The 25892-nt window shown below is 39.9% G+C and overlaps 3 protein-coding genes across 5 annotated transcripts; 2 read left to right on the top strand and 1 right to left on the bottom strand.

Moving 5' to 3' along the window:
• The first annotated feature begins 1242 nt into the window (after positions 1-1242).
• On the top strand, positions 1243-5703 carry LOC139583072 (akirin-2-like). Of its 2 annotated transcripts, none has more exons than XM_071413804.1 (5): positions 1243-1812; positions 2959-3102; positions 3334-3483; positions 3568-3639; positions 4304-5703. In XM_071413804.1, exons 1-5 carry the CDS (start codon positions 1635-1637, stop codon positions 4312-4314), a joined length of 555 nt encoding a protein of 184 aa, XP_071269905.1. In that variant the 5' UTR covers positions 1243-1634; the 3' UTR covers positions 4315-5703. The 2 variants fall into 2 exon arrangements, 1 of the variants encoding a protein (XP_071269905.1); XR_011676477.1 differs by having other exon boundaries at positions 1268-1812; positions 3546-3639; positions 4304-4381.
• Positions 5704-6856: 1153 nt separating this feature from the next.
• Positions 6857-15424, top strand: rars2 (arginyl-tRNA synthetase 2, mitochondrial). Of its 2 annotated transcripts, XM_071413805.1 has the most exons (20): positions 6857-7033; positions 7363-7436; positions 8129-8231; positions 8453-8536; positions 8702-8799; positions 8940-8995; positions 9137-9220; positions 10085-10161; positions 10313-10471; positions 10735-10841; positions 11218-11313; positions 11430-11490; positions 11593-11669; positions 12890-13014; positions 13732-13799; positions 14039-14148; positions 14285-14380; positions 14696-14770; positions 14866-14929; positions 15254-15424. In XM_071413805.1, the coding sequence occupies exons 1-20, from the start codon at positions 6992-6994 to the stop codon at positions 15338-15340; spliced, it is 1743 nt and encodes a 580-aa protein (XP_071269906.1). In that variant the 5' UTR covers positions 6857-6991; the 3' UTR covers positions 15341-15424. The 2 variants fall into 2 exon arrangements, with proteins under 2 accessions (XP_071269906.1, XP_071269908.1); XM_071413807.1 differs by lacking the exon at positions 8453-8536 and having other exon boundaries at positions 6881-7033.
• A 2239-nt stretch (positions 15425-17663) lies between these two features.
• On the bottom strand, positions 17664-25283 carry slc35a1 (solute carrier family 35 member A1). Its single transcript, XM_071413808.1, has 8 exons — positions 25120-25283; positions 24531-24711; positions 24181-24340; positions 22613-22765; positions 18939-19005; positions 18676-18852; positions 18396-18530; positions 17664-18031 (listed from the first exon to the last, which is right to left on the bottom strand). Exons 1-8 carry the CDS (start codon positions 25127-25129, stop codon positions 17898-17900), a joined length of 1017 nt encoding a protein of 338 aa, XP_071269909.1. The 5' UTR covers positions 25130-25283; the 3' UTR covers positions 17664-17897.
• Between the last annotated feature and the right edge of the window lie 609 nt (positions 25284-25892).

Below are 25892 nucleotides of genomic sequence, written 5' to 3' on the forward strand. Positions count from 1 at the left end.
GGGGTCGCCACTGCCTAACGTTATACAGCCAAGTTATCTTTACTCATATATTATTATTTTTTCTCTACATGGTTGGGAAGGGCACGTAAGTAAACACTACACCTGTTGTTTACAAAGCATGTGACAACTACAATTTGATTCGATTTTTCGTCACTGGTTCCCACAACTCATGGTTTTGCTGGTGTTAGCATCTTTAGAATTTCAAAAGAGAGAACATGCGGCCTGTAATTTGCAAAGAGAGAGCTTTTCTGCTCCTCGTCATCTCTTATTTTAATACATATGAACCAATAATTTAATCGAGCAGCTGACGTATTACGTGAGACTTTAGTTCTGGGTTAACCGACATTAGTTCAGGTATATCTGAATCTGAACCTGGACATAAACAACATCTAAATAAGGAAGTGCACCTCAAACACAATGGGGCCAGTCCTAAACTGAAAGTATGTAGCCTACTGACATGGGGATGTCCCATATGAACGAGAAACGTTTAAGGAATATTTACTTTGTCCAATCATTTGAAAAGTCTGTGGGATTAGCTGTAATAATAAATTTCCTGCAAATTTCACGGGCTGTGTTTAAACAGGCAGATCTTTTTTCTCTACTAATTGGTCTTTTGACCAACCACATCAGAGCTGAGTAAAAAAAATATCAGGATTGGGTCGCCTGTCTAAACGCAGCTCATGTTTCTTTTTTCCTGCTGGTAAATGAGTCACATTGCAGCACAGAACAATAGAGAATAGATCTAGCAAAGTACTGTTATTTACAAGAACAATAAAATAAGTTGAATCAAATATGCACATTCAGAAATGAGACAATGACTGGAGGACACGTTTTCAAACGTTCTGTTCTTCGTTAGGAATTAACTAATAGCTTTATTCCAATTCTTTAAATAATTTGAAAGTACTGTGGCATTTAAATTGGTCAGTGCTATGTGGAATCATTGGGACGTCCCTACCCGAAACCCTTACCCTAACTTTAACCCCTACCCTTAGCCTAAGCCTAAACCTTACCTAACTCTAACCCTTATCTAAACCTTAACCCTTACCTTAAATATTTTACATTTCAATTTCAATGGACGTCCCAAGGATACCAGATTGCACCACCCATTTCAATTTGGCGAGTGCTTTTGGCATTCACGGTTTATGTGGGGAATGTAGTGCAAAGGCGCCAAGTATTGCATATGAACAAGTATAAACTGTATAAAAAAATAACCTACATTAACTAACACGAGGTTCCTTAAGTGCGCATGCCCATTAGCTCAGAATGTAAAATGAACGTTGTTTTTGACGCCATGTTGGTTGTCATCAAGGAGAGAATTTGACGACGGTGCTGGGAGAAGGAAATACTTGTCCGAAATCTACTGTCATCTGGTTTTATATGATAATTCACATACACTAATTGATTGGATGAATTTCTACTAAGATTAGGTCATTACAGGGTCTGCGTTTTGGATGGTATTAAGACTCGAGAGGCGAAAAATCGAAGTCATCTGTTCATAACCTGAATTTTCCCTTGAGGGTAGTCGGAGAAGAAAGCCAGCGGAGGGACCCAGTCACAGGAGTTCTGGTGTGCCCTCTGATAGCGAAAACCACAGCTTTATCTCGTTTTTATAGATCCATAATATTGTCAACGGAATGGCTTGTGGGGCTACTTTGAAAAGGACTATGGATTTCGATCCATTGATGAACCAGGCGTCCCCCAAAAGGAGGAGGTGCACCCCAATGTCTCAAGCCGCCTCGACCTCATCACCCCAGAAATATCTGCGTATGGAGCCCTCACCATTTGGAGAAGTGTCGTCCAGACTCACAACGGGTTAGCAACATTTAATAGCTACTAGATTGAAGGCATGAGTGGGAATCTATGAATGAAAGGTGTTGTTAGGGCACCTTGGTGAGGTTAGCTATGTTAGCGTAGCTAACTACTAACTAGTTGGCTAAGCAATATCAAATGCCTGACTAGTAGCTACTGATAAACTTGAAACACTTCTTGTATTTGTTGTTGAAACCTGTGACTTAGACACAACTGTTTGTTCAACTAGCTTGCTAACTAATGGCAGCTAGGAGGCCGGTGCTAAACCTTCAAGCTAAGCTAGCTAGCATAGATCTTATAAATGAGCATTTTACATTTAGCCAGAAATGTATCTGATAAATACTTATTTAACAGCAACAGGATGATGGCATATATATTAGTCAAACACTGGTGTAAAGTACTTTAGGTTTAGTAAAACTACTTTACATTTTAAATTTTTTTATGGGTATCTTTACTATTTTATATTTGTTTACTTTTACTTCACAACATTCCTAAAGAAAATAATGTGCTTTTTACTCCTTACATTTTCCCTGACACTTGTTATAGTTTGAATGCTTAAAAGGACAGGAAAATGGTGCAATTCACACACTTATCAAGAGGTCATCCCTACTGCCTTTGATCTGGTGGACATGCATAGTTTGTAAATTATGTTGGAGTGTGCCCCTCCCTGGCTGTCTGTAAATTTACTTAATATAATGAATCAGAAATTATTTATACTTTTGATACTTAGGTATATTTTAGCCATTACATTTATTTTTGATACTTAAGTATATTTAAAACCAAATACTTTTAGGCTTACTCAAGTTGTATTTTACTGGGTGACTTTTACTTGAGTCATTTTCCATTAAGTTATCTTTTACTCAAGTATGACAGTTGGATACTTTTTCCACCTCTGGTCCAACATGGCCTAGTCTGTGCAGTGGAATTGCTTCCTGCAGGGGTTGGGATGGGGTTCTCATTTGCTACGGAAGTGGATAGCTCGAATTTTGTAGCCTTTGTCCTTGAATTAAGGTCATATTGTTGTTAGTTACTTAGTGAAGTATCAAGATGACTCACAAGGTATATTGCTTGAGTATGTTGTGCAATTTGTTATTTGGAATGATTGATTAGCTTGCCCTAACCACATCTTGCACTTGTTTTCCATTCCAGAGCAAATCCTGCACAATATCAAGCAAGAGTACAAGCGGATGCAGAAGCGAAGGCACCTGGAGAACAGCTTTCAGCAGACCGAGGGCTGTTGTCCCCTGGAGTCACAACCCCATAGCTCCATCCTTAATGGATCCAGTCTGCCAGGTATGTCCAGTCTGCTTTTACTCAGGAAGGACATCAGGAGGAATAAAGACACATCTGAGGGGGTTCATCAAATGGAAACCATTGGTTGCCTCACAACAATTGTCATCCCTTTTGTTAGCTTGCAGTTGTATGTCGCTTGGCTTCATTTAATGTCGTAATTTTTTGGGGTCAAGTTTCACATGTGGTTTTGAGAATGTTCTCCCCGATAATGGATACTTATTCTCTATACAGGAACATCTTCTGGTGCCATCTCCCCATCTAGAAAAGAGCAACCTCTATTTACCTTGAGACAGGTTGGGATGATCTGTGAACGACTACTTAAAGAACGAGAGGAGAAGATAAGGGAAGAATATGACGAAATATTGACAACAAAACTAGCAGGTGTGTTGGAGAAACTGTTTCTGTGACCTCTGCAGAATATATAGCACTCTATTTATTGTCAGACCTTTTTCTCTCTTTTTGCAGAGCAATATGATGCTTTCGTTAAGTTCACTCACGATCAGCTAATGCGGCGATTTGGAGAGCAACCTGCTAGCTGTGAGTAATAAACTTCCCTCTGTCAGTGCAGTGTTTCCCATATATTATTTTAGCAGCATCGCACCGCCGCTGCTAAATTGTTGCCACCACACCCCTACAATTTGACTGGGGGAAATATAGCGACTCTAATGGTATGTCTTGGTAGATGGAAAGGCTTTCCCAAAAACCTTCTCAATTAAATGTTAACTTGCTATAAAGTAGCCTATGCCTACCTGGTAAAATGATATCATTATTATTTCCATCAATCCAATGGGCAATTGTTTTTCAAATGCCATCACGTGCTACAGAAACACTGCTAACCAAACAGTCCTAGGTGCGTGAGCACTTGAATAAAAGGGTAACATTAAAAAACATTAAATCTAAATATCTTAATGTTTTCCAGACCTCGAAAGTGGTCTCCTGATGTGGTTTTAGGATTGCTGTGTACTTAGAACATCCAATTGTGTTGCTTTTCTATGTAAAAATTGTGATTGGAGAGTGAACCTGAACACCCCCCCTTTGTGACTCTTGCCACTGCGGAAAGAAAAAAAACACCTAGGGGAAACACTGACATGCGTCCTCCCTTCTTTATAAAGACCCCTGTCACTTCTGTATCATGCTTAATGTATTGTGAACTTTATGTTCCATGAATCTGTATTCATAGCTGCTCTCTCTTCCTCCCCAGATGTTTCCTGAGTGAAGCCTCATATTTGATGGAATACCAATTTCCCATTTTATTATTGCTAAAAGCTTCCCATTTGATTCTCTGCCAACCGTATTCTCCAGAGACTCAGGGGCTCTAGTTGGACTTGTAGCAGTGCCATATCTCCCCTGTGGGCTTAGGATGCCTCAAGCTTCTGTCAGTGGCAACTACGTTCTCTTCGGCGACTGGTATTTGTGCTGCGGCCTAAATGGCACCCAATTTACTACTTTTGGCCAGCGCCCATAGAGCTACGGTCAAAATTAGTGCACTATATATAAAATAGGGTGCCATTTTGGATGAAGCCTTGGAGTGCTTCCTGCTGTCAACACATATATGGACCTCTGCTACCTATTACTCTACCAGTGGCCTCCGTTGTTTTAATTGCTGTATTGATATTTATTAGGCTTTTTTTCTTAGGCCTTTTTATAAAGTGACCTGCCATTCCCAACTCTGCTAACCTCGTCTTAGATCTGTTTGTGCTCTTTCCAACTACATTGCTGTCCTTGTCAAGCTAAGACAATGAGTGACAAGGAGTTGGCATTATAGCCCAAACAGACTGGCACTCAGGCTACAACTCTGCCACCACACATTTAGATTTATCTTGTTCCATAAACATGTTTCTTTGTTTCAACAATGATGAGACACACCTTTTTTTATTTTAATCAAATCAACCTGTACAGTTGGGAGGGGTGGTCCACTACAAAAGAGCAGATAATCCAAGGAAGCTTCTGGACTGGACTCCAGGAGAGGACATCCTAGCATTTATCAGTTATGGTTACGTTGTAATGGTAAATGGTCTGTGTAAATTATGTCGTTTTGCCGGACCTTTGTTACAGTTAACCCTTTTTTGGGGGGGGGGGGGGAGTGCTATTTTTCCCCTGTTTATTTTATTGCCTATGTAGCTTAATGGACTTGGGTTGGGTAAAGGGAATGAATAATAGGTTTACATTAAAGGGTGTTCCGGTTTCACATTGTCTTTTTCATAGTCAAAAATGCTAGAATAGTTGACATCTCTGTTCAATTTATCTCTTCCAAGTGTGCCAGAGAAGGTTCCACCTTAGTGATTTGCTTTTGATGGTGTTGATTTTGGACTGTGTATAATCCATCTCCTCCACCATTTGAGAAGGAGTACTTTGAAGGTATTTTATCTTGTCCAAACACATAAAAAATGTTCATAGTAGCTAGGTTTCCATCCAGTTGGTGATAGATTTTCAGGTGAATATTGTATAATCTGCATAAAAACAATGTTAGTTTTTCCCACCAGATGTGTTTTCATCGAATTGCTTTGTTATGGGTAAAAGGCTGTGCGTGATGACGTAGTGCACATACAAATACATATTGTGGTTAAATTCCCATGTATCGAATAAAAAATTAAAGTTAAATGGGTTTGTGTCACATTTTCAGCTCTACTGATGGTTTTCCAAAAAAATACATGTATGTAGCGGTGCTCATTGATATTGGCATGTGCGTTCTAGGCAACAGCTCGCAGATCCAGTGTGGGTACATGAGATTATTATGGACAAATGTATGAGAATTTTTTAATTTCAAACGGCAGCCAAGCGTCTGATCTTGTCACCAGAATAAGACTCAATATTTATTGACATGGTGCATCAAGCTCATCACCTTGCATTTTCACCACCCTGTGAAGTTCATAATTAGTTTAATCTGTAGCCTAATAAACTGCAGGCTTTCCCAACCAGTCAAAGTGGGATGGGAAAGGGGGATACCTAGTCAGTTGTACAACTGAATGCAGTCCACTGAAATGTGTCTTCTGCATTTAACCCAACCCCTCTGAATCGGAGAGGTGCGGAGGGCTGCCTTTATCGACATCCACGTTTTCGGCGCCCGGACCACGTCATTGTGTTTACTTTGATATGATTTATTATATCAATAAAAGCGCTCCATCAAAATTTCTCACATACAATTTACCAACACAAAAATATCCCACCTTGTCCAGCGTATTTAGATTTTTTGACATTTGGAAAGTTTACTGACACATTTTCTGTTTCCATCAGGCCTGTCATGACATTTTGTTATCCAACATGTACTTTACTTGCATAAAAAGGTTGGATGGAAACCTGGTTAGCGTAAGGAACATGAAGCCTATGACTTAATGTTCTCAAACAAACACTGTGATAGGCTATCCTGAAAGGTCTGTTTTATCTGTTAAGTTATTACTTACTGGTCAAATAATCACTGCTCTCATAGCAATTGTGTGGTTACAGTATCTGGTGTATTATTGACTTTAGAAATATACATGTTCTTAATTCTTATTCTATGGTATTGGAACTTATATCTGACCTATTTGAGCCAATTAATTTAAGAAAATGTATCACTATGAATACAAAATAAATGAAAAAGTTAGTGCTGCATAAATATATCAGTATTTGCAAGTGCATATTTCATTTTGGTATCACAGTCTGTGTGAGGACAGACGACGCCAGAGAGCGTCGAAGTGGAAATCTAACGTGCCCACTCTTCTATGACGTAGTCGGCAAATACACCACTTCGATTGGATGAAACGTGTGAGGTTGAGTTCAAAGATCACTTAAGCAGGAAATGTGTGTTTGAATGTCATCAGCTGCAAAAGCACGCATGAATGTGATATGGAATAATCTATTTTATGACCATTGAATGTAATTTATGAAAACACGGCATTGATGTCGACGTATGCACATGGCTTGTTATTTCAGAAGAAGTATTGCATCGAAGGTAGTGCATGTGTTCTGTGTAATTTGTGTAGTTAGCTAACGTTAGCTATGTGGGGTTTCCTTTAGTACATAATGTTAGCAAATAGTATCCGCATGTTAGTGCCTGTCATTATTTATTCTTAAGAACCAAGATGCCCTCGGTTTGTTTAAATTTATAACTATAATTTCTATCGGCCAATTAACATTGATAGTCGAGTATTCTGAATATTTCAAGCTGGTCAATGTAGGTAATCATGACTTCAAAACATACCAATAATCTATGCTATGGTGTTCAATTGACATAACAACAATGTGTGTTGCAGTTTTCATATTTGACCTCTCTTGGTTTAGCTCTCTAGGGCTTTGGGACGGTCTGAAGATGCCTTCATTCCAGCTCTCTGTGCTATCCCAGTCTCCAAAAAACAGTTAAGTGTGAGTGTGCAGTGGTGGAAAAATACCCAATTGTCATACTTGAGTCAAAGTAAAGATGCCTTAATAGAAAAGGCCTCAAGTAAAAATGAAAGTCACATACTACTTGAATAAAAGTATTTGGTTTTAAATACATGTATACTTATTTATTAAAAAGTAAATGTAATTGCTAAAATATGCTTAAGTATAAAAAATACAATAATAAATTATTTCACATTCCTTATTTTAAGCAAACCAGACAGTAAGATGTTCTTGTTTTATTATTTTACAGATGGCCAGGGGCACACTCCAACACTCAGACATAATTTACAAACAAGGCACCTAAATGTTCTGTCCTGCTTAGCATTCAAGATGTAACTAGTACTTTTGGGTGTCAGGAAAAATGTATGGAGTAAAAAGTACATTATTTTCTTGAGGAATGTAGTAGAGTAAAAGTCGTCAAATATATATAGTAAAGTACAGATACTTTAAAATACTACTTAAGTTGTTTTTTGGGGTATTTTTAATAAGTACTTTACACCTGTGTGTGTGTGTGTGAGGGAGGGAGGGAGGGAGGGAAAGAGAGAGAGAGATCTACTGAATGAAGTCTCAGTCCTAGTCTGGTCCTTACAGATCCCTCAATCAAACATGATTATCACTACACAGTCACCATGTTTCTCAATGGTTCTTCTGATATTGTTCATCTCAGGCAATCCCCAGATTTTCGGTTGTCAGTAAACACTCTGCTGAGGAATGGGATCCTGCCAACTAATGGAAACCTCCAGGCACAGACAGAGGCTCTGGCCAGTCAGGTGGGACCAATAGTGTTGTAGTCTAGATGCGGATCTTGGGTCAGGTTAACATTTTCCCGACTAATTGTTAAGGTTTTGATTGGGGGAGGAGAAACTGATCCTAGATCGGTACCTAGGGGAAACTTCACCCTGAAACGTTTAGTCAGTCACATACTCACACTTTGCTGATATTTAGATTTCACCCTCCTGTCAGAATTACAGTGCATGCTATTTCCTTTCAGTTAAAGCAAGACAGTGTGGTGGAAGAAATATTTGCTGGACGGGGAGTGATACACTTTAGAGTTAGTCGGAATCTGTTAGTACAGGTGAATATGCCTTTTTCCCTACTCTTTTCATTTTGATCATGTCAGTCGGAAAACTGCAGACTCTGTTTGAAATATTTTTAGCAACCAGCGTGTAGGAATAGAATGTATATAAATGAACAAGACAACCATCTGGAAGTCTACACGTTTGTTTTTGTTTTGTTTCAGAAAGTTTTAGAGCAGCTGTGCCAAGAACGTCACAAATTTGGTGTGAAAAGTGAACTTTTCGATGGCCTCAAAAAAGGAACAACCGTGGTGGAGTTTAGGTATTGAAATATGTTCTCCTCCAACTTCCATTCGTTTGTCTAGGATGTTGAGGCAAAGTGTTAAGAGGCAAGCACTAAAGAAATAGCTACCTTCTTTTTAGGAATTTATTGACAACATTTCCCTTTTACTTTTCTTACAGTTCTCCAAATATTGCCAAGAAGTTTCATGCTGGACACCTGCGTTCCACCATTATTGGTGAGACTCAGTTGAAGTTCTTTAGCGTACCAAGAGAGGGCAGAGTTCATTTTGATATTGTTCCTGACCTCAGGCTAAATTCAGGATGTGTTTGAAATATTGTATCTATTGTGACTGAAAAATGCACAATGTTATTTTTAGGTAACTTCATTGCCAACCTGAAAGAATCATTTGGAAATCATGTCATTAGAGTGAATTACCTGGGAGATTGGGGCATGCAGTTTGGTGAGTAAAGCAGAGAAGAAGAACATAAAGGAATACACTGAGAAGGTAGACTCAGTGAAATGACGTTGCCACGAGCGTCAAAGCAGATATTGCGATGCGTGAGATGCAAGACTTCGCTCCCACAACGTCACACACAGTGAGTGCACACATATCACTGTCTTTATTATTGGATCAGTACACCTGAAATGTTTTTGGGGGACAATCATGTCCTCCACACTAGATGGACGTGATATTGTACAATTTGTGTCTTTTGTTTTCGTAGATCTATATTAGATGGTTGCATTCAAGACAAGGTCGTATTTACTGATCTGCTTGTCAGTATCAGCAGAGTGAGCTACTAATTTGTGTCGTATTAAAAAGATGTTGCTTGTGTCTCCAGTCATGTAAAGTGTAGTAAAATTGCATGAAATGTGTTTATAAAATGCCAAATTCTTCCCATGCAAAGAAAGGAGAAGAAACATCTACGTAGGTTACGTATCTATTTTACATTGGAATATATGCGCCTTTCCTCAATTGAGTCAATTTATGAGGAGGTTGAGTAGTGGTTGACATGGTATATGCCGTTCCACAGACCTTTAAACCTTATTTTAATTTTTTCAAAATAGCATTTTAGAGTATAAATTGTGTAGAAATGCAGTAAGCGAGCTTCAACTTCCCCAAAATCCTTGGGGGATTTTACTTTGGACACCTACGTCATATCACTGAGTCTACCTTTAAGCAATATACATCTATATGTGATTTGATTACTGGTACCACAACTTTTTGAAAATAAGAATGATAGTTTTCGCTGAAAGGTATAGTAAACCATTGCCTTGGGAAATGGGACCAGGTTTCCATAACCTCTTCTTTGCCTGTGGATTTTAGGTCTGCTGGGAGCTGGCTTTCAGCTCTTTGGGTGTCAGGAGAAGTTGAAAAATAATCCCTTACAACACCTATTTGATGTAAGTTTTGAGAATCATAGTAGTTCTGAGAGAAAAGTTGAACCACTGCCCTCTTGTGTTATGTTTTGTTATGCAGTCATGTCAGTACGTGTGAACACATCTTTGGCGGCCTTCCCTTACAAGTTTGTTTGTGTGTATACATGTCCTGTAGGTTTACGTTCAGGTGAACAAGGAGGCGGAGAACAATGAGGTCATAGGACAGGCGGCCAGAGAGTTCTTTAGACAGCTGGAACAGCAGGAACCCCAGGCCTTGTTACTATGGAAACAGTTTAGAGAGATCACAGTGGAGGAGTACCAACAAGTCTACAAGGTATTGACCCGGCCTGCACGCATCTGACCAACTAGCCAAAAGGCTGTTGTAGGACTAAACCTTTGGCTAAACTGTTTTATTAAATTAAAACAGTAATTTACACTACTCAAGCAAACACTGTTTGTATTGATGTCCATGCACTGCCTTATATGAACTCAGACAGGGTTGTCATTCCAGGGAAGTGCACAAGACGTTAGCGCCTTTGTAACACACCGTTTTGTTATCAGATGTCAATATTGATGCAATGTGTTTCTGTTCCTCAGCGCTTAGGGGTTCACTTTGACGTCTACTCTGGAGAGTCCTTTCACCAACAACAAGCCCAGGAGGTGGTGCAGCAGCTACAGAGACGAGGCCTGCTGAAAACCACAGAGTATGTCACGGAAGCAAACATCCTTATGAGTTATGAAAGAGCATTGTGTAAAAAGTCTGGGTAAATGTCATACACTAAGCAAACTGTCACCACATACCTTTAAGTAAACATTCCCACCCAACATCTAGTACTACTACGTGTTAAATTAAGCAGAGAAATAATCTATGGATTATTTATAGGTAAGTATGTAGAAATGAATAAGAAATAAAACAAAAGTGTGCATTGATCACAGGTAACAGTGATAGTATATGTAGAATAAGCGTGTCCGATTAACAAACAAAAGTGATATATATGGTGAATAAATTGTGTGTGTGTATATATATATATATATATATATATATATATATATATATATATATATATAAACGGTTAACAGGAAGGGGACAGGCGTAGTGGATCTCTCTTCAGCTGGAGACATGTCCAGCTACTCCACAGTACTACGCAGTGATGGGACATCTCTCTATATCACCAGGTCTGTGCTGCTTTAGAAGGTTGACAGTGTTGTTATGACTGGTGTGCAATGCCTTAGTAATTATCAAGTGACACGTGAGTCTTGATGGTCATTTTTGTCATATTGTGTCTTTCCAGAGATCTTGCTGCAGCCATAGATCGAAAGGAAAGGTACAATTTCGATGAGATGATCTATGTGGTAAGCATTCGGCCAAACTGCTCTAACACTCAGCAATGACTACAAAAAGCAGTGTTATATGAACTTTTATCTAAACGTATTGTCATTTGTTTCTTTGTGAAGACAGACAAAAGTCAAGGGATTCATTTCCAGCAGCTGTTCCAGATCCTCTTGGCTATGGGACACTCGTGGGCTGAGAGGTAACGCTGTGTACGCAGCTGTCACAATACAAACAATCGATTGTTTCTACAGATAGTCCCATAGTAAATCTATCTGGTTTCATGGTTTGGTGTGTCTCCCCCCCACTGTTATGCAGTTGTTTTATCTGTTATGTTTATCCTATGTTATATTTATGTAAACTCACGTCCCTTTTTCACGACCCTGTCTTTCAAAGATAATTCGTAACAATCCAAATAACTTCACAGATCTTCATTGTAAAGGGTTTAAACATTGTTTCCCATGCTTGTTCAATGAACCATAAACAATGAATTAACATGCACCTGTGGAATGGTCGTTAAGACACTAACAGCTTACAGACGGTAGACAATTAAGGTCACAATTAAGAAAATTTAGGACACTAAAGAGGCCTTTCTACTGACTCTGAAAAACACCAAAAGAAAGATGCCCTGGGTCCCTGCTCATCTGCGTGAATGTGCCTTAGGCATGCTGCAAGGAGGCATGAGAACTGCAGATATGGCCAGGGCAATAAATTGTAATGTCCGTACTGTGAGATGCCTAAGACAGCGCCACAGGAAGACAGCACTGACAGCTGATCGTCCTCACAATGGCAGACCACGTGTAACAACACCTGCAGGACAGGTACAGGATTGGTACATCCGAACATCACACCTGCAGGACAGGTACAGGATGGCAACAACAGGATGGCAACAACAACTGCCCGAGGTATGGGTGATGGCCGGATTCACGTTTATTGTCAAAGGAATAAGCGTTACACTGAGGCATGTACTCTGGAGAGGGATCGATTTGGAGGTGGAGGGTCCGTCATGGTCTGGGGCGGTGTGTCACAGCATCATTCCCCCCAGAAATGTCCGGGTACTTGCAGGTGTCTTGGTGGAATAGTGGGGCAACATCAGCAAGAACTGGAAAATCTGGCGCAGTCCTTGAGGAGATTCACTGCAGTACTTAATGCAGCTGGTGGCCACACCAGATACTGACTGTTACTTTTGATTTTGAACCCCCCCCCCCCCCCCCCTTTGTTCAGGGACACATTATTCCATATCTGCTAGTCACATGTCTGTGGAACTTGTTCACTTTATGTCTCAGTCGTTGCATCTTGTTATGTTCACATTCATATTTACACATGTTAAGTTTGCTGAAAATTAACACAGTTGACAGTGAGAGGATGTTTCTTTTTTTGCTGAGTTTATATGTAGGTATTGTTTTATCTGTTTGGCTGCAGGTGCCAGCATGTGCCATTTGGCCTGGTGCAGGGTATGAAGACGAGGCTGGGAGAGGTGGTTTTCCTGGAAGATGTCCTGGATGAAGCCCGGGCTAGGATGCTCAGGAACATGAGCCAGTCCAAGAGTAAGGACATGACATGGGATTCATTATAGAGATTTTGTCTGCGTCCCAAATGAAACCCTAAGTAATAGTAATTTCCAGGTGAACAAAAGAGAAGGGCAGCCCCAGATAAAAGTCAATCAAAAATGAATCGGGTTTATTACAAGTTGCAACAGGGAGATGCCACCCAGCACAGAAGCGGAGAAAATGTCTAATTGGCCTTCATTATACAGTACCATAATCAGCTGGCGACTGTTCTGTAAACACCAGCCCAATAGGCTTGTAGGAAGTCAAAACAAAAGGCAGTGACTTCCTCAGCTGCTAAAGAATCGCACAACGTTTCACAGAATTCCATCATATTCAGAGTCCTTGTACCTCCAGTCTGGCGTCAATCACTATCAACAGATATGAGTTGAATCCATAACATACTGCATTGAGTCTAGTGACCATCAACCTGAGTGTCACAAACAGAACACTGTAAATCATGTGTATTACAGAAAGGGAAAATATATGAATACGCTAAACTATGTACCACTCTAAACTGAATATGAACTTTATTCATCTTAAATATTCCCATTACACCCTATTTCCTATATAGTCCACTACTTTTGACCAGGTGACATAGGGCTCTGGTCAAAAATAGTGCCCTATGCAGGGAATAGGTTGCCATTTGGGATTCAGCCTAGGTGTATAGTTATTGGTCATTAATAATCTGTCAGTTAACATTCTTTATCTCCTCAGCCACCAAGGAAATGGTGTATCCAGAAGACACAGCTGAGAAAGTGGGGATCAGCGCGCTTATAGTTCAGGTGAACCAATTTTACCCAACCTTAAAGAATAAGACATACCAACCAAACATCTTATTCTTCAAACTTACCTACCTAGTGTATGAAACGAAGGACAAACAAAGGGTAAGAACACGAGTGTGGGTCTGTAGGTGTAGCGACAGCTGTGTCTTTGGAAATAGATTATTGAAGCATGAAAACAATGGAAGATTGCTCCAGGTTATGCTCAGGCATGACCCTGTTTTCTGTCTTTCTTGTCTCAGGACTTTAAAGGGCCTCTAGGATCAGACTACAAGTTTGACTGGGATAGGATCCTCCAGGCCCAAGGTGATACAGGGGTGTTTCTACAGTACACACATGCCAGACTCCGTAGGTGAGTGATGAGGAAGCATTCATCATTTCACAAACTGCAGGACTTTCAATAATATAGAACGTTAGTACAATACATGAACTGACTCTTGATTTAAGCAACTCATTGTCTGACTTCTCACCAACTGTTGTCATTTCAGTTTAATACATCGGTATGGCGACGGAGAGGAAGGTGCCTTTGACCCGTCACTTCTTCTAGATCAGAGGAGTATTTCGATACTCCAGCACCTCCTTCGGTAAGCGAATGCCCTCTAACCCCACACATAGGAGAATGGTCAGGGTTACTCTTCACTGATTACGTGTTGGGCCGGGATGGTTCCCTAACCAGGAACTATTCTGAGCCCTAATTACTGTGTGCTGGATGCCAATTATATAACATGCTCTCATTCCTGTTGCATTTGAATACATCATAGAGGAATGTAAGCATGTGTGGGTGGGGTATTCAGATGAAAATGTCACTGTCACTAAATAAATGCAGTCACACCCGAACATGCTGTTTTCCATTGTGATCAAAATATTTATCCTACATCATTCACAATGTCTATTTTCAGCTATGACGAAGTTCTATACCAGTCTGTACAGGATCTGCAGCCAAAACATCTCGTTAACTTCCTTATGACACTGAGGTAAGGAGCAGGGTGTTTAATGTCTGACATGCAGGCAGTGTGAACATGATTATATTACCTAATCATAAAATGTCTTTGTTCTCCTGCCTGGCTAGTCACCTGGCTGCGTCAGCACACAGGGAGCTGCCAGTGAAGGGAAGCCCTCAAGCTGTTGCACAGGTAGATAAACACTGATAATTTGCTCATGTATCCTATTCAATACAAATAGCCTGAGACCCAAGGTAGGAAATTCCACAATGTGCATAAGTGTAATTTCAGTCAATGGATGTATTTAGGGCCTGGTGTATTCCGATTCAATGCTATCCATTAATTGTGAATGGCCTTCCTTGGAAAATGTATTTTATACGGGCATAGCCATATAGATTACAAATCTACTTGTGACCATTTTCAACAGGTTTTAGTACCATCCTTTGACAAGGAACATGTTCATTACGTAAACCGTTGAGATGATGATTCAGATAATTTGTTCATCCTCGTCGACAGGCTAGGCTGCGGCTCTTCGGTGGTGTCTGCACTGTGTTGGCCAATGGGATGAAAATATTAGGCATCACACCAGTCGAGAAAATGTGACCAATCAACGCCTGCTTGATCAATGTTCCTGTGTATGTAACTACTGTTATTGTATTAATGTAAATAAATGTAGTCTTGATTTAACACTTCTACATGATAAATGACTGGTTGCATCAAATCCAATGGTCTTTGCTTTGACAGGTTAGGGAACTGGCTAAATATCTGATGATATATTCCTGACAGATCTCGTTTTGCAACCATGCTGTTGTCAATCCAACCACACTGTACATTCCACACTGTTGTTAGAGCAAGGCCTACAATAGACGATCCCGCTTACTGTAATCCTCAATATGCAAAGTTATTTGACAGCCTGTCCTACCTGTATTCCTTGTTGCCCAACCACTTAATGCAGGGTTTCCCAATTATTCACATCTACTCAACACTAAAGGCAGATTCTTATCGTAAGCAGCTGAGTTACTGCACACATTAAGGCGGCGTTTCCCGAACTCTGTCCTCGGGACCCCAAGGGGTTTTTAAATAACCAACTAATCAAGCTTTGATCATTTGAATCAGCTGTGTAGTGTTAGGACAAAAAACAAAACGTGCACCCTTTCGGGTCCGAGGACCGAGTTTGGGAAATGCGTGCAGTAACTCAGCTGCTTACTAATCAGAATTACAAGTGATCTTTAATTTAGACACCCTTAGCCGAGTTGCCAACAAGCGGATGCATCCGGTTTTCAGGGATGCTACCTAGCTTGTGAAGAAGCCGGATGTGAAGGTCCTGGGCTGGCGTGGTCTACGGTTGAGGCCAGTTGGATGTACTGCCAAATTCTCTAAAACATTGGAGAAATGAACATTATCTGCCAACAGCTCTGGTGGACAGTCCTGCAGTCAGCATGCCATATGCATGATCCCTCAACTTGAAACATCTGTGGCATTGTGTGTGACAAAACTGCACATTTTAGAGGGGCCTTTTGTCCCCAGCACAAGATGCACCTGTGTAATTGTCGTGCTGTTTAATCAGCTTCTTGATATGCTACACCTATCAAAGTGGATGGATTTATCTTGGCAAAGGAGAAATGAACACTATAGGGATGTAAACAAATTTGTGCACAAAATGTGTGCTCTTATTTCAGCTCATGAAAAATGGGACCAACTCTACATGTTCCGTTTATATTTTTGTATACAGTATACACGGACAAGGACAGCCACACCAATAACATGACTTTAACATGTAACTGTACAGGCACTTACAGTGCATTCTGAAAGTATTCAGACCCCTTGACTTTTTCCACATTGTTACAGCCTTATTCTAAAATGTAAAACAATAAATTGTATCTACACACAATACCCTATAATGACAAAGCAAACACTATTTTTTGCAAATTTAGAAAGAAAGAAAGCCACTCGGCCATTCAGACTTGTTCCGAAGCCAATCATGTCTTGGCTGTGTACTTAGGGTTATTGTCCTGTTGGAAGGTGAACCTTCGCCCCAGTCTGACATCCTGAGTGTTCTGGAGCAGGTTTTCATCAATGATCTCTCTGTATTTTACTCGATCCTGACTAGTCTCCCAGTCCCTGCCGCTGAAAAACATCTCCACAGCATGATGCTGCCACCACTACGCTTCACTGTAGGAATGGTGCCAGGTTTCCTCCAGACGTGGTGCTTGGCATTAAGGCCAAGGAGTTCAATCTTGGTCTCGTCAGACCAGAGAATCTTGTTTCTCATCGTCGGTGCCCTTTGGAAAACCTCAAGCGGGCTGTCAGGTGCCTTTTACTGAGGAGTGGCTTCCATCTCTACCATGAAGGCCTGATTGGTGGAGTGCTGCAAAGATGGTTGTCGCTAGTAGCAATGCACCCCCCACGACACTTGCCACAAGTGCTCTGACATGCACTGTCAACTGTGGGACCTTATATAGACCGGTGTGTGCCTTTCCAAATCATGTCCAATCAACTGAATTGACCACAGGTGGACTCCAAATAAAGTTGTAGAAACATAAAGGACAATCAATAGAAACAGGATGCACCTGAGCAAAGGGTCTGAATACTTATGTAAATAAAGTATGATTTTTAATACATTTGCAAACATTTCTAAAAACCTGTTTTCGCTTTGTCATTATGGGGTATTGTGTATAGATTGAGGAAAGTAATTAATTGAATCAATTTTACAATAAGGCTGTAACGTAACAAAATGTGGGAAAATGGAAGAGGTTTGAATACTTTCCGAATGCACTGCAAATGGACAAGCTCTCTCCCAGGTGAGATTCTGTCAGCTGTGTATATACATTCAGTACTTTGTCAATAGTGGAGTAGTTGACATTGACAGTGGTTCATGAAAAATATTGTTGTCCATTACTAACAGCAGTCCCACAGTAAACAAAAATAAGGAATAAAAACCCAATGGTATTTATTGTCTACGCATACATTCTGCCTCAGCGCCACACTTCCCTTACGCTCCATCATTACTGATATAATGATTCATCTATATTATTTAAGTTCCTTGCCCGACGCTCTTATGGGACAACAGTAGACCGCAGTGTGAAAAGAGAGCCTCATGGGCAGCTCCAACACAGAGGTCAGGAAAGACCATAAACCTTTGTTATTCCAGACCCAGGCTTCAAACAGTGATCAGTTTCTGCCTGGCCTCCTTGTCGGTGTCTGCTCTTGGAAGCTTGGTGGTGTCTTGTTTCGGAAGTCCATAAAGGTATATGGAGACACACACCAGCATTGCTCCACAAGCAAAGGTAGTAGCTGCATGAAAAGGGAAAATAGTTACTGAAAACCTGCCATGGACTATTGATGAATTCACTCAAAAATATTTTCAGATTATTTTTTTCTAAGCAATGTTTCCCCTATATTCATTAATTTAGAAATAAAGATACATTTCTGCCACAACACACAAATGGATAGTGGTTGGCTTAATGACTGGAAGTTTATGGGAACAGGTAGCATGTCATTGCGCTAGTAGCAATGCACCCCCCACGACACTTGCCACAACGGCTGAAAAAAAATATCCTATATTAGTACTCGAGTGTCAGAGACCACACAAAGCCTAGTGGCTGAACAGTAACTTATGATAGTCCATGCCCACCAAGATGTGAATGATTTGACTCACTTATCTGTAGCCCAAACAGAGTGACGGATGCCACAGTAGAGAGAACGATGGCGGCTGCAGCAGAGAAGCCTTTCATGATATTGTCTGTGTACTTCACCACCACTGATGTGTACAGACCACCCACACTGGCCAAAACTGGAAGAAGAAAATACCAAATGTAAATTCAATGTACCGCACACATTTAGGTTAGGACATTTTTTTATTTTTTTAATATACATTTCTCCGTGCATTGTAGAAAATCAGGAATATGTTCATGTGTCAATATTGAAGTTTGACTTACAGACTACAAAGCACACCCAAGGTGTGTAACCATAGAAGAAGCCTTTCTCTATGACCTGAGCACCCTCAGTCATGTAAACTCCAGCGAGGGTGACCACAATGCCAGACAGGTACATCTGGATGTTTCTCACCCATAGGGATGTGTCTGAGCTCTTTAGGACCTTCTCAAAGTACACACCTGTTCAAACACAAAGGGACACCATTAGATTACCTGCCATTATCATCATAGAATATTAAAAAGGTATAAAGATAAAGCAAGATTACCTGCAAACCCGGAGCACAACACAGCCACAGCAATGGCCATAAACCCCAAAAATGGGTTCTGCTCCACCTAAAAAGATTAGAACATGTTGAATACACCTTACATACCAAGACATTTAGCCCCCAACTTTTTGACGCTTTTCTTTAGGTATTGCCAGTAAACAAAGGAACGCCTGTACTTTTAATTCCGCCTACCGACCAATTCATGATTGCGGTAAAGTTCTGTCTACGGCTTAGTATGAAACGTAGCCATAATGCCAAAGCGGCATTGGCACAAACTACCATAGAGTTAAGAATACTAGAATGGACATGAACCTTCTTATGATGAGACGATAAAGGTAGCCATTTTGGTCAGGGAATTGGTCAACCAAAGCTTGCCAGTGCTGTGATAAGTGTAAAATAATGAATTTCTGCACTAGCCAGACAGTTTTAGAGGAACTGGCAAATTAACTGCCAATATTCCATTCAAACCACGCAGTCATTCTACAGGCTGAAATCAGTTTGATGATGGGACTTCAACAACTTGTAAATGCAACAAGTACTGATATTGTATCATATAATAGCACATAGAGACATTTATTTGCTAGACAGCACCCATTACTAGACTGTAACCATCCCATCACTTTACATAGTGCATGCTTAGTGGTGGGCTGTTTTCTGAACCACAACTGGATGAATCCATTAAGAATTACTGTGGGGTTGAATACCACTGAATGATGAAAATATTGGAATAAAGTAGGCTAATGCAAAAAGTAATGTATCAAATGGCTGCTTAATGAAACTCCCAGTCATCCAAGCGTTATAATAGATTTACATCAGATTGATCTTAAATTGGTCAGAAATGTTGAAAACATTATGGGATAATGCATTAACTTCCCCAGCTTCACATTATAGTAATCAGCATTGTGTAAGGGATAATAAACAACAAGCGGCTATGCATTCTATGGAAAATAATTAACAATGTGGAAGGTGTGTTCCATGACGTCTAGAGGAGTGGAACTAACCGTCCAAGGAGTTGCATTCTTTTTCAGAGAATGCATGAGCCACGAGTTGATTATCCCTTTAATACCATGGCTATAATGCAACACATTTGCCGCTAGAAATGTGTTCAACATCCACTGAAGTAGCTAGCAAGTTTACTTGATAGCGACAGTAGTTGCCTTGGTAGCCAAACAAACAGACTTGCTTGTTCAGCTAACCAAACCATCAGTACTAGCTTGCTATTATGAAAATCAAATTCAACAATGCCAATAATGTTTTCAATTCTACTTTTGCTTTCAAAAGCAACTCAAACATGTAAAAATGAACTATAGCCACTGAATTCTACCATGCAAATATACTGTGCATTATAGGGAAATAATGCATGCTCTAGAATGTCCTTCAAACCAATCAGAAACAAGTATTCAACAATGCCATGGTATAATTAAGTGATAATGTCCGAGAAGCCGGTGTTTGGAGGATATTGGCATGGGTGTTGTTAGTCCCGAGACAAAGTCGATGGCTGGCAAACCGGGTTTTCCAACATATTGAAATAATGATTGACAGTTAAATAAAAACTATTTTGATTAATTTATTCATATTATTTCATCCTTCCACAAAATATAGTCCCGACACAAATCCAGGGTTGCTACCCAACCCGGCTGGTCGTTCGTTCTATCGGTTCGGTTGCCAGATATGCGACCCAGTCGTTCAGTCTTTTTGTTCTGTATCTTTGGACGCAACCCAGTCGTTCGTTCTAAATGTTCCATTACTGTCTGGCAATGTTCTTATCCCTTGCTTGCTAGCTAGCCAACTACTGCTAATTTACAGTCGCGTCAAACAGTGCAGCCAGAATAACAAGTGCGATGGCATTTGCATTTGTTTAAGTAGTTTTCTAGTGACATTTATTTAGACACATCTATAACAATGAGCTAATGAGGCGTGATTTCTCCTGGCATAGAAAATGTGCTCCCTCGTCAAGACACTGTAGTTCAAAGGAGCTGGCCAACAACACATCTAACAACCTTTTCAAATTGATGCTGGAAAGGCTGGAAAGACTGGAAAGTAGCTGCACATCGTTTCGTTTGACCTTTTTTCAATTGACATTCCTTTGTACACACACACACAAAAGCTTGGTGTCACTTAGAAATGTCCATGTTTTTTGAAAGAAAAGCACATTTTGTGCATTAAAATAACATTACATTTATCAGAAACACAGTGTAGACATTGTTAATGTTATAGATGACTATTGTAGCTGGAAACGGCAGATTTTTTATGGATTATCTACAGGAACTCTGCCTAGAAGGCCAGTTTTCAGCTGTGCTACCATAATTGCAAGAGGGTTTTCTAATGATCAATTAGCCTTTTAAAATTATAAACTTGGATTAGCTAATACAACGTGCCATTGGCACACAGGAGTGATGGTTGCTGATAATGGGCCTCTGTGCGTAGATATCCCATTTAAAAAATATGCCGTTTCCAGCTACAATAGTTATTTACAACATTAACAATGTCTACACTGTATTTGATCAATTTGATGTTATTTTGACAAAAAAATATATATTTTCTTTCAAAAACAAGGACATTTCTCAGTGACCCCAAACTTTTGAACGGTTGTGTATATAGCCATAAAATTATGCCAGCTAATTCATGATTTCGACTGGCTGAGAAACGCTGCCCTTGTCTCGTCCCGACCCGTTCATTACTATGGGACAGCTGGTGATCGAATTTGAATATTTAAACAATGTTGCAAATGTCGGAGACAGCAAGGTGTATACAAATCTCTGCTGTTAAACTAAATGTTAGTCTAAAAGAAATGTGAGATAATGAGGAAACGCATAGATAATGTAATCTATTCATTTGCTTATCTATCACAGATGAGAAACGTTTACCATGCAATAATGTAGCAGAAATCAAGTGTAGACCTATTAGTTTGCTCGATCAGCGTATAGGCAACTCCAAAAGGTTGAAATGTGAACACAACGCTTTGGAAAATATAAATTGATATTATTTTCGAAATGGGGATCATGATGAAGATACATTTAGAGTAAGAAACTATCCCTGCTTCCTAACAAAGCGGAATGAGGATTGTCAAAAAAGATTAAACGTGGATAAAAAAAGAAATAAAAGTTACCTTTTCAAATGACCCTACAGAGGATCATCCAGGTCAGATTTCGTATTTCTTTACATGATCATAAAGAGCAGATTCTAAGGTTTCTAAAGCACAGTGTGTCTTGTCTGTTTAATGAACAAAATATTGATTTCATTTGCAAGGGGCAGCCATGTAGCCTATAGGTTGCACAAACCAGTAACATAATTAAACTCAAAATATGATATTCTATTCATGCCATTGGATGTATTTAAAAGGTTTATGCTGGCAATAATGTGGTAAAAATGGGCCTGTTTGAAAGGGGGTCATATAAACATTGCACTCCAAACATGTAAAACATTTTTTTTTAAAGGCAACATACCATAAATCCTATGTGAAAAGTGTATAAGATTCTTAACAAATAGACAAGGCAGAGAATTCCAAACCTCAGACTTGGGTTGTAAACAAGCCATAAGAACATCAGCAACGAACCAGTATACACTTGACATGCCCATTGGCCAAGTCTCCCTTGTAAAATAGGTATTCTGACCTCAAATGGGACTTCCTGGATAAATAAATGTTAAATAAAAAACCAAAACACCAAGGGTACCTGGACTTTAGTGGCCTCTGCTGGTTTCCACTGGACCAGTGTGACGCCCAAACACAGCATAAAGACTGAGAACCACTGCAGCCTGCTGAGAGAGCGGTTCAGCATGAGGACCATGCACAAGGCTGTGCACGGGATCTTCAATTGATAGGTCACCTAGGTAAGGAAGATACAGTGAGAATATGAGCCAGAGGGGAAGTATAGATACAGTACCAGTCAAAAGGTTGGACACACCTACTCATTCAAAGGTTTTTCTTTATTTTTACTATTTTCTACATTTTAGAATAATAGTGAAGACATCAAAACTATCAGTTGTGTTGTGACATGGTAGGGGTGGTATACAGAAGATAGCCCTATTTGGTAAAAGACCAAGTCCATATTAATGGCAAAAACAGCTCAAATAAGCAAAGAGAAGATTACTTTAAGACATGAAAGTCAGTCAATACGCAACATTTCAAGAACTTTGAAAGTTTCTTCAAGTGCAGTCTCAAAAACCAAGCGCTATGATGAAACTGGCACTCATGAGGACCACCATAGGAAAGAAAGACCCAGAGTTACCTCTGCTGCAGAGGATAAGTTCATTAGAGTTACCAGCCTCAGAAATTGCAGCCCAATTAAATGCTTCAGAATTCAGACATCAACTGTTCAGAGGAGACTGTGTGAATCAGGGGCTTCATGGTCAAATTGCTGCAAAGAAACCACTACTAAAGGACACCAATAATAAGAAGAGACTTGCTTGGGCCAAGAAACACGAGTAATGGGCATTAGACCGGTGGAAATCTGTCCTTTGGTCTGATGAGTCCAAATTTGAGATTTTTGGTTCCAACCACCATGTCTTAGTGAGACGCAGAGTAGGTGAACGGATGATCTCCGTATATGTAGTTCCCACCGTGAAGCATGGAGGAGGTGGTGTGATGGTGCTTTGCTCGTGACACTGTTAGTGATTTATTTAGAATTCAAGGCACTCTTAACCAGCATGGGTACTACAGCATTCTGCAGCAATACGCCATCCCATTTGGATTGCGCTTAGTGGGACTATCATTTGTTTTTCAACAGGACAATGACCCAACTCACCTCCAGGCTGTGTAAGAGCTATTTGACCAAGAAGGAGGGTGATGGAATGCTGCATCAGATGATCTGGCCTCCACAATCACCCAACTTCAACCCAATTGAGATGGTTTGGAATGATTTTGACCACATAGTCAAAGAAAAGCAGCCAACAAGTGCTCAGCATGTGGGAACTCCTTCAAGGCTGTGGGAAAAACATTCCTCATGAAGCTGGTTGAGAGAATGCCAATAGTGTGCAAAGCTGTCATCAAGGAAAAGAGTGGCTACTTTGAAGAATCAAAAATATATTTTCATTTGGTTAACACTTTTTTGGTTACAACGTGAGTCCATATGTGTTATTTCATAGTTTTGATGTCTCCACTATTAATTCTACAATGTAGAAAATATTTTACAAAATTAAGAAAAACCCTTGAATGAGTAAGTGTCCAAACTTTTGACTGGTACTGTACATAAATTCTTAATGTGACATTTTCTGCAGAAATCATGAAATGTGTAGTTTATACCTGATACACAGCTGCATCAAGATTGCTCAAGGCAACAAAGGCCATGTTATTTTGAACTGCATAGACCACAGAGGGAACACTCAGTTTCAGCAGCTCTTTTGGACTCCAAAATACATGTTCAACTATGGACGCTTTTAACCTGCCAAAGCTGCCAGTTTCTCTGCAAGGTGAAAATGAAGACAAGCATGTATAAAAGCTGAGCTACAGGGGCATTCATTAATTCAACAAAATACTCAACACAAGGGTGTTCTACAGTATTTCTTCAAGGCAGAGACCACAAGTAAAGAGGCTATCCAAGTGCATTTGGAACATGGACGTCATGAAAAAAGTAGTACATTGGATATACTTACTTGGTCAACATCCCAAGGCTCAAGAACAATTTAATAACTTCTGTGATGCATACTGCTGTTGTAGAGAAGTACATAGCTGTTGAAGATACTGTCCTTGTGTATCGTAATACCACGGTGTACGTTGCTGCCACCAGTGTCATCACTGACAGACAGTAGACCTTGAACATCACACTCACTGGCTCTGTAGAGAGAGGACAATGATTATTGACAACATGAAGTGTGAAGCTCACAGAAAGTAAGACAATGAGGCAAGGAACCGAAAATCAGTGTGGACGGCCACCTACTGACGATATTCGCATTCGTTACAAGAACAATCTATATAGCCGGGGGATAAGTTTAGACAGTCACCTAGCTAGTAATACGCTAGTTGTATCTGGACTGTATCTGGACTAGCAGGTGGCTAACTAGCTACTTCGCATTGCCCTTCCGTTCAGAGAAGCTGTATTTTTTTCGCTAGATAGCAAAATACCAAAGACAATTTGTTTAGTTTAGTGCATTAGGCTAACTTGTTGCGTTAAATAGTTCCGAAACAGGAACTAGTAAATAACATTGCAAATAACGTTAAGCATAGCTAGCAGATTTCACTTACCGTTAGCCATGGTTAACTTGATTGTTGTGATCCGTTGTTAGACGAATGCTTGGGTACTTAACGTGATCACCTACCGATGTGTCTGACAACACGTCTGACTGAACTTTACAAGTATGCTTATCAGATATGAAATCCTGAATAAGGTTGTCTTCTTCTTCTTTGGTATCATGGCGTTCGCACATTTGTTTGTGCATGCCGCCACCTAGAGTGCGGGAGTGTGTGATCGCTCACGTTACATTTTGTGATACAAAATAAAAAGGGAAAAAATTGCACCACTACACCGCTTCACCTATATACCACTATTCAGCGTTGGAAAAAGTACGCAATCGTCATACTTAAGTAAAAGTAAAGATACCTCAATAGAAAATTACTAAATTGCAATTGAATCATTTTCCTGTCATGCTAAGCATGCAAAATGTAATGAGTACTTTTGGGTGTCAGGGAAAATGTATTGAGTAAAAAGTACATTATTTTCATTAGGAATTTAGTGAAGTAAAAGTAGTTAAAAACATAAATAGTAAAGTAAAGTACAGATACCCCAAAAAACTACTTAAGTTGCACTTTAAAGTAGTTTTACTTAAGTACTTTACACCACTGCTACTATTTCCTAAAGACAGGGCTCTTTTGTTCAACACAACTTGTAACTCTTTTGAAGTAAAACCTTGTACACCCAAGTACTTATCTGCAGCTGCCATCACATTTTCTGTTATTTACGTTCCATTTCTGCGGTACAGTTGATAATCATGGTAATGAATGCTAAAGCCAACCTTACC

This window comes from Salvelinus alpinus, chromosome 8, assembly GCF_045679555.1.
Source record: "Salvelinus alpinus chromosome 8, SLU_Salpinus.1, whole genome shotgun sequence".
NCBI classification, from domain to species: domain Eukaryota; kingdom Metazoa; phylum Chordata; class Actinopteri; order Salmoniformes; family Salmonidae; genus Salvelinus; species Salvelinus alpinus.

Excerpts from the sequence above, each read along its gene's own strand:
- LOC139583072 (XM_071413804.1), top strand. The coding sequence starts at position 1,635 with ATGGCTTGTGGGGCTACTTTGAAAAGGACTATGGATTTCGATCCATTG. Across the intron at positions 3,103-3,333 it reads TAATGGATCCAGTCTGCCAG|GAACATCTTCTGGTGCCATC; the intron begins GTATGTCCAGTC and ends TTCTCTATACAG. Across the intron at positions 3,484-3,567 it reads ATTGACAACAAAACTAGCAG|AGCAATATGATGCTTTCGTT; the intron begins GTGTGTTGGAGA and ends CTCTTTTTGCAG.
- rars2 (XM_071413805.1), top strand. The coding sequence starts at position 6,992 with ATGCACATGGCTTGTTATTTCAGAAGAAGTATTGCATCGAAG. Across the intron at positions 11,670-12,889 it reads GGACACTCGTGGGCTGAGAG|GTGCCAGCATGTGCCATTTG; the intron begins GTAACGCTGTGT and ends GTTTGGCTGCAG. Across the intron at positions 14,771-14,865 it reads AACTTCCTTATGACACTGAG|TCACCTGGCTGCGTCAGCAC; the intron begins GTAAGGAGCAGG and ends CTGCCTGGCTAG.
- slc35a1 (XM_071413808.1), bottom strand. Across the intron at positions 24,341-24,530 it reads AGCCTTGGGATGTTGACCAA|AGAAACTGGCAGCTTTGGCA; the intron begins GTAAGTATATCC and ends TTCACCTTGCAG. Across the intron at positions 19,006-22,612 it reads CAGAGGCCACTAAAGTCCAG|GTGGAGCAGAACCCATTTTT; the intron begins GTACCCTTGGTG and ends TAATCTTTTTAG.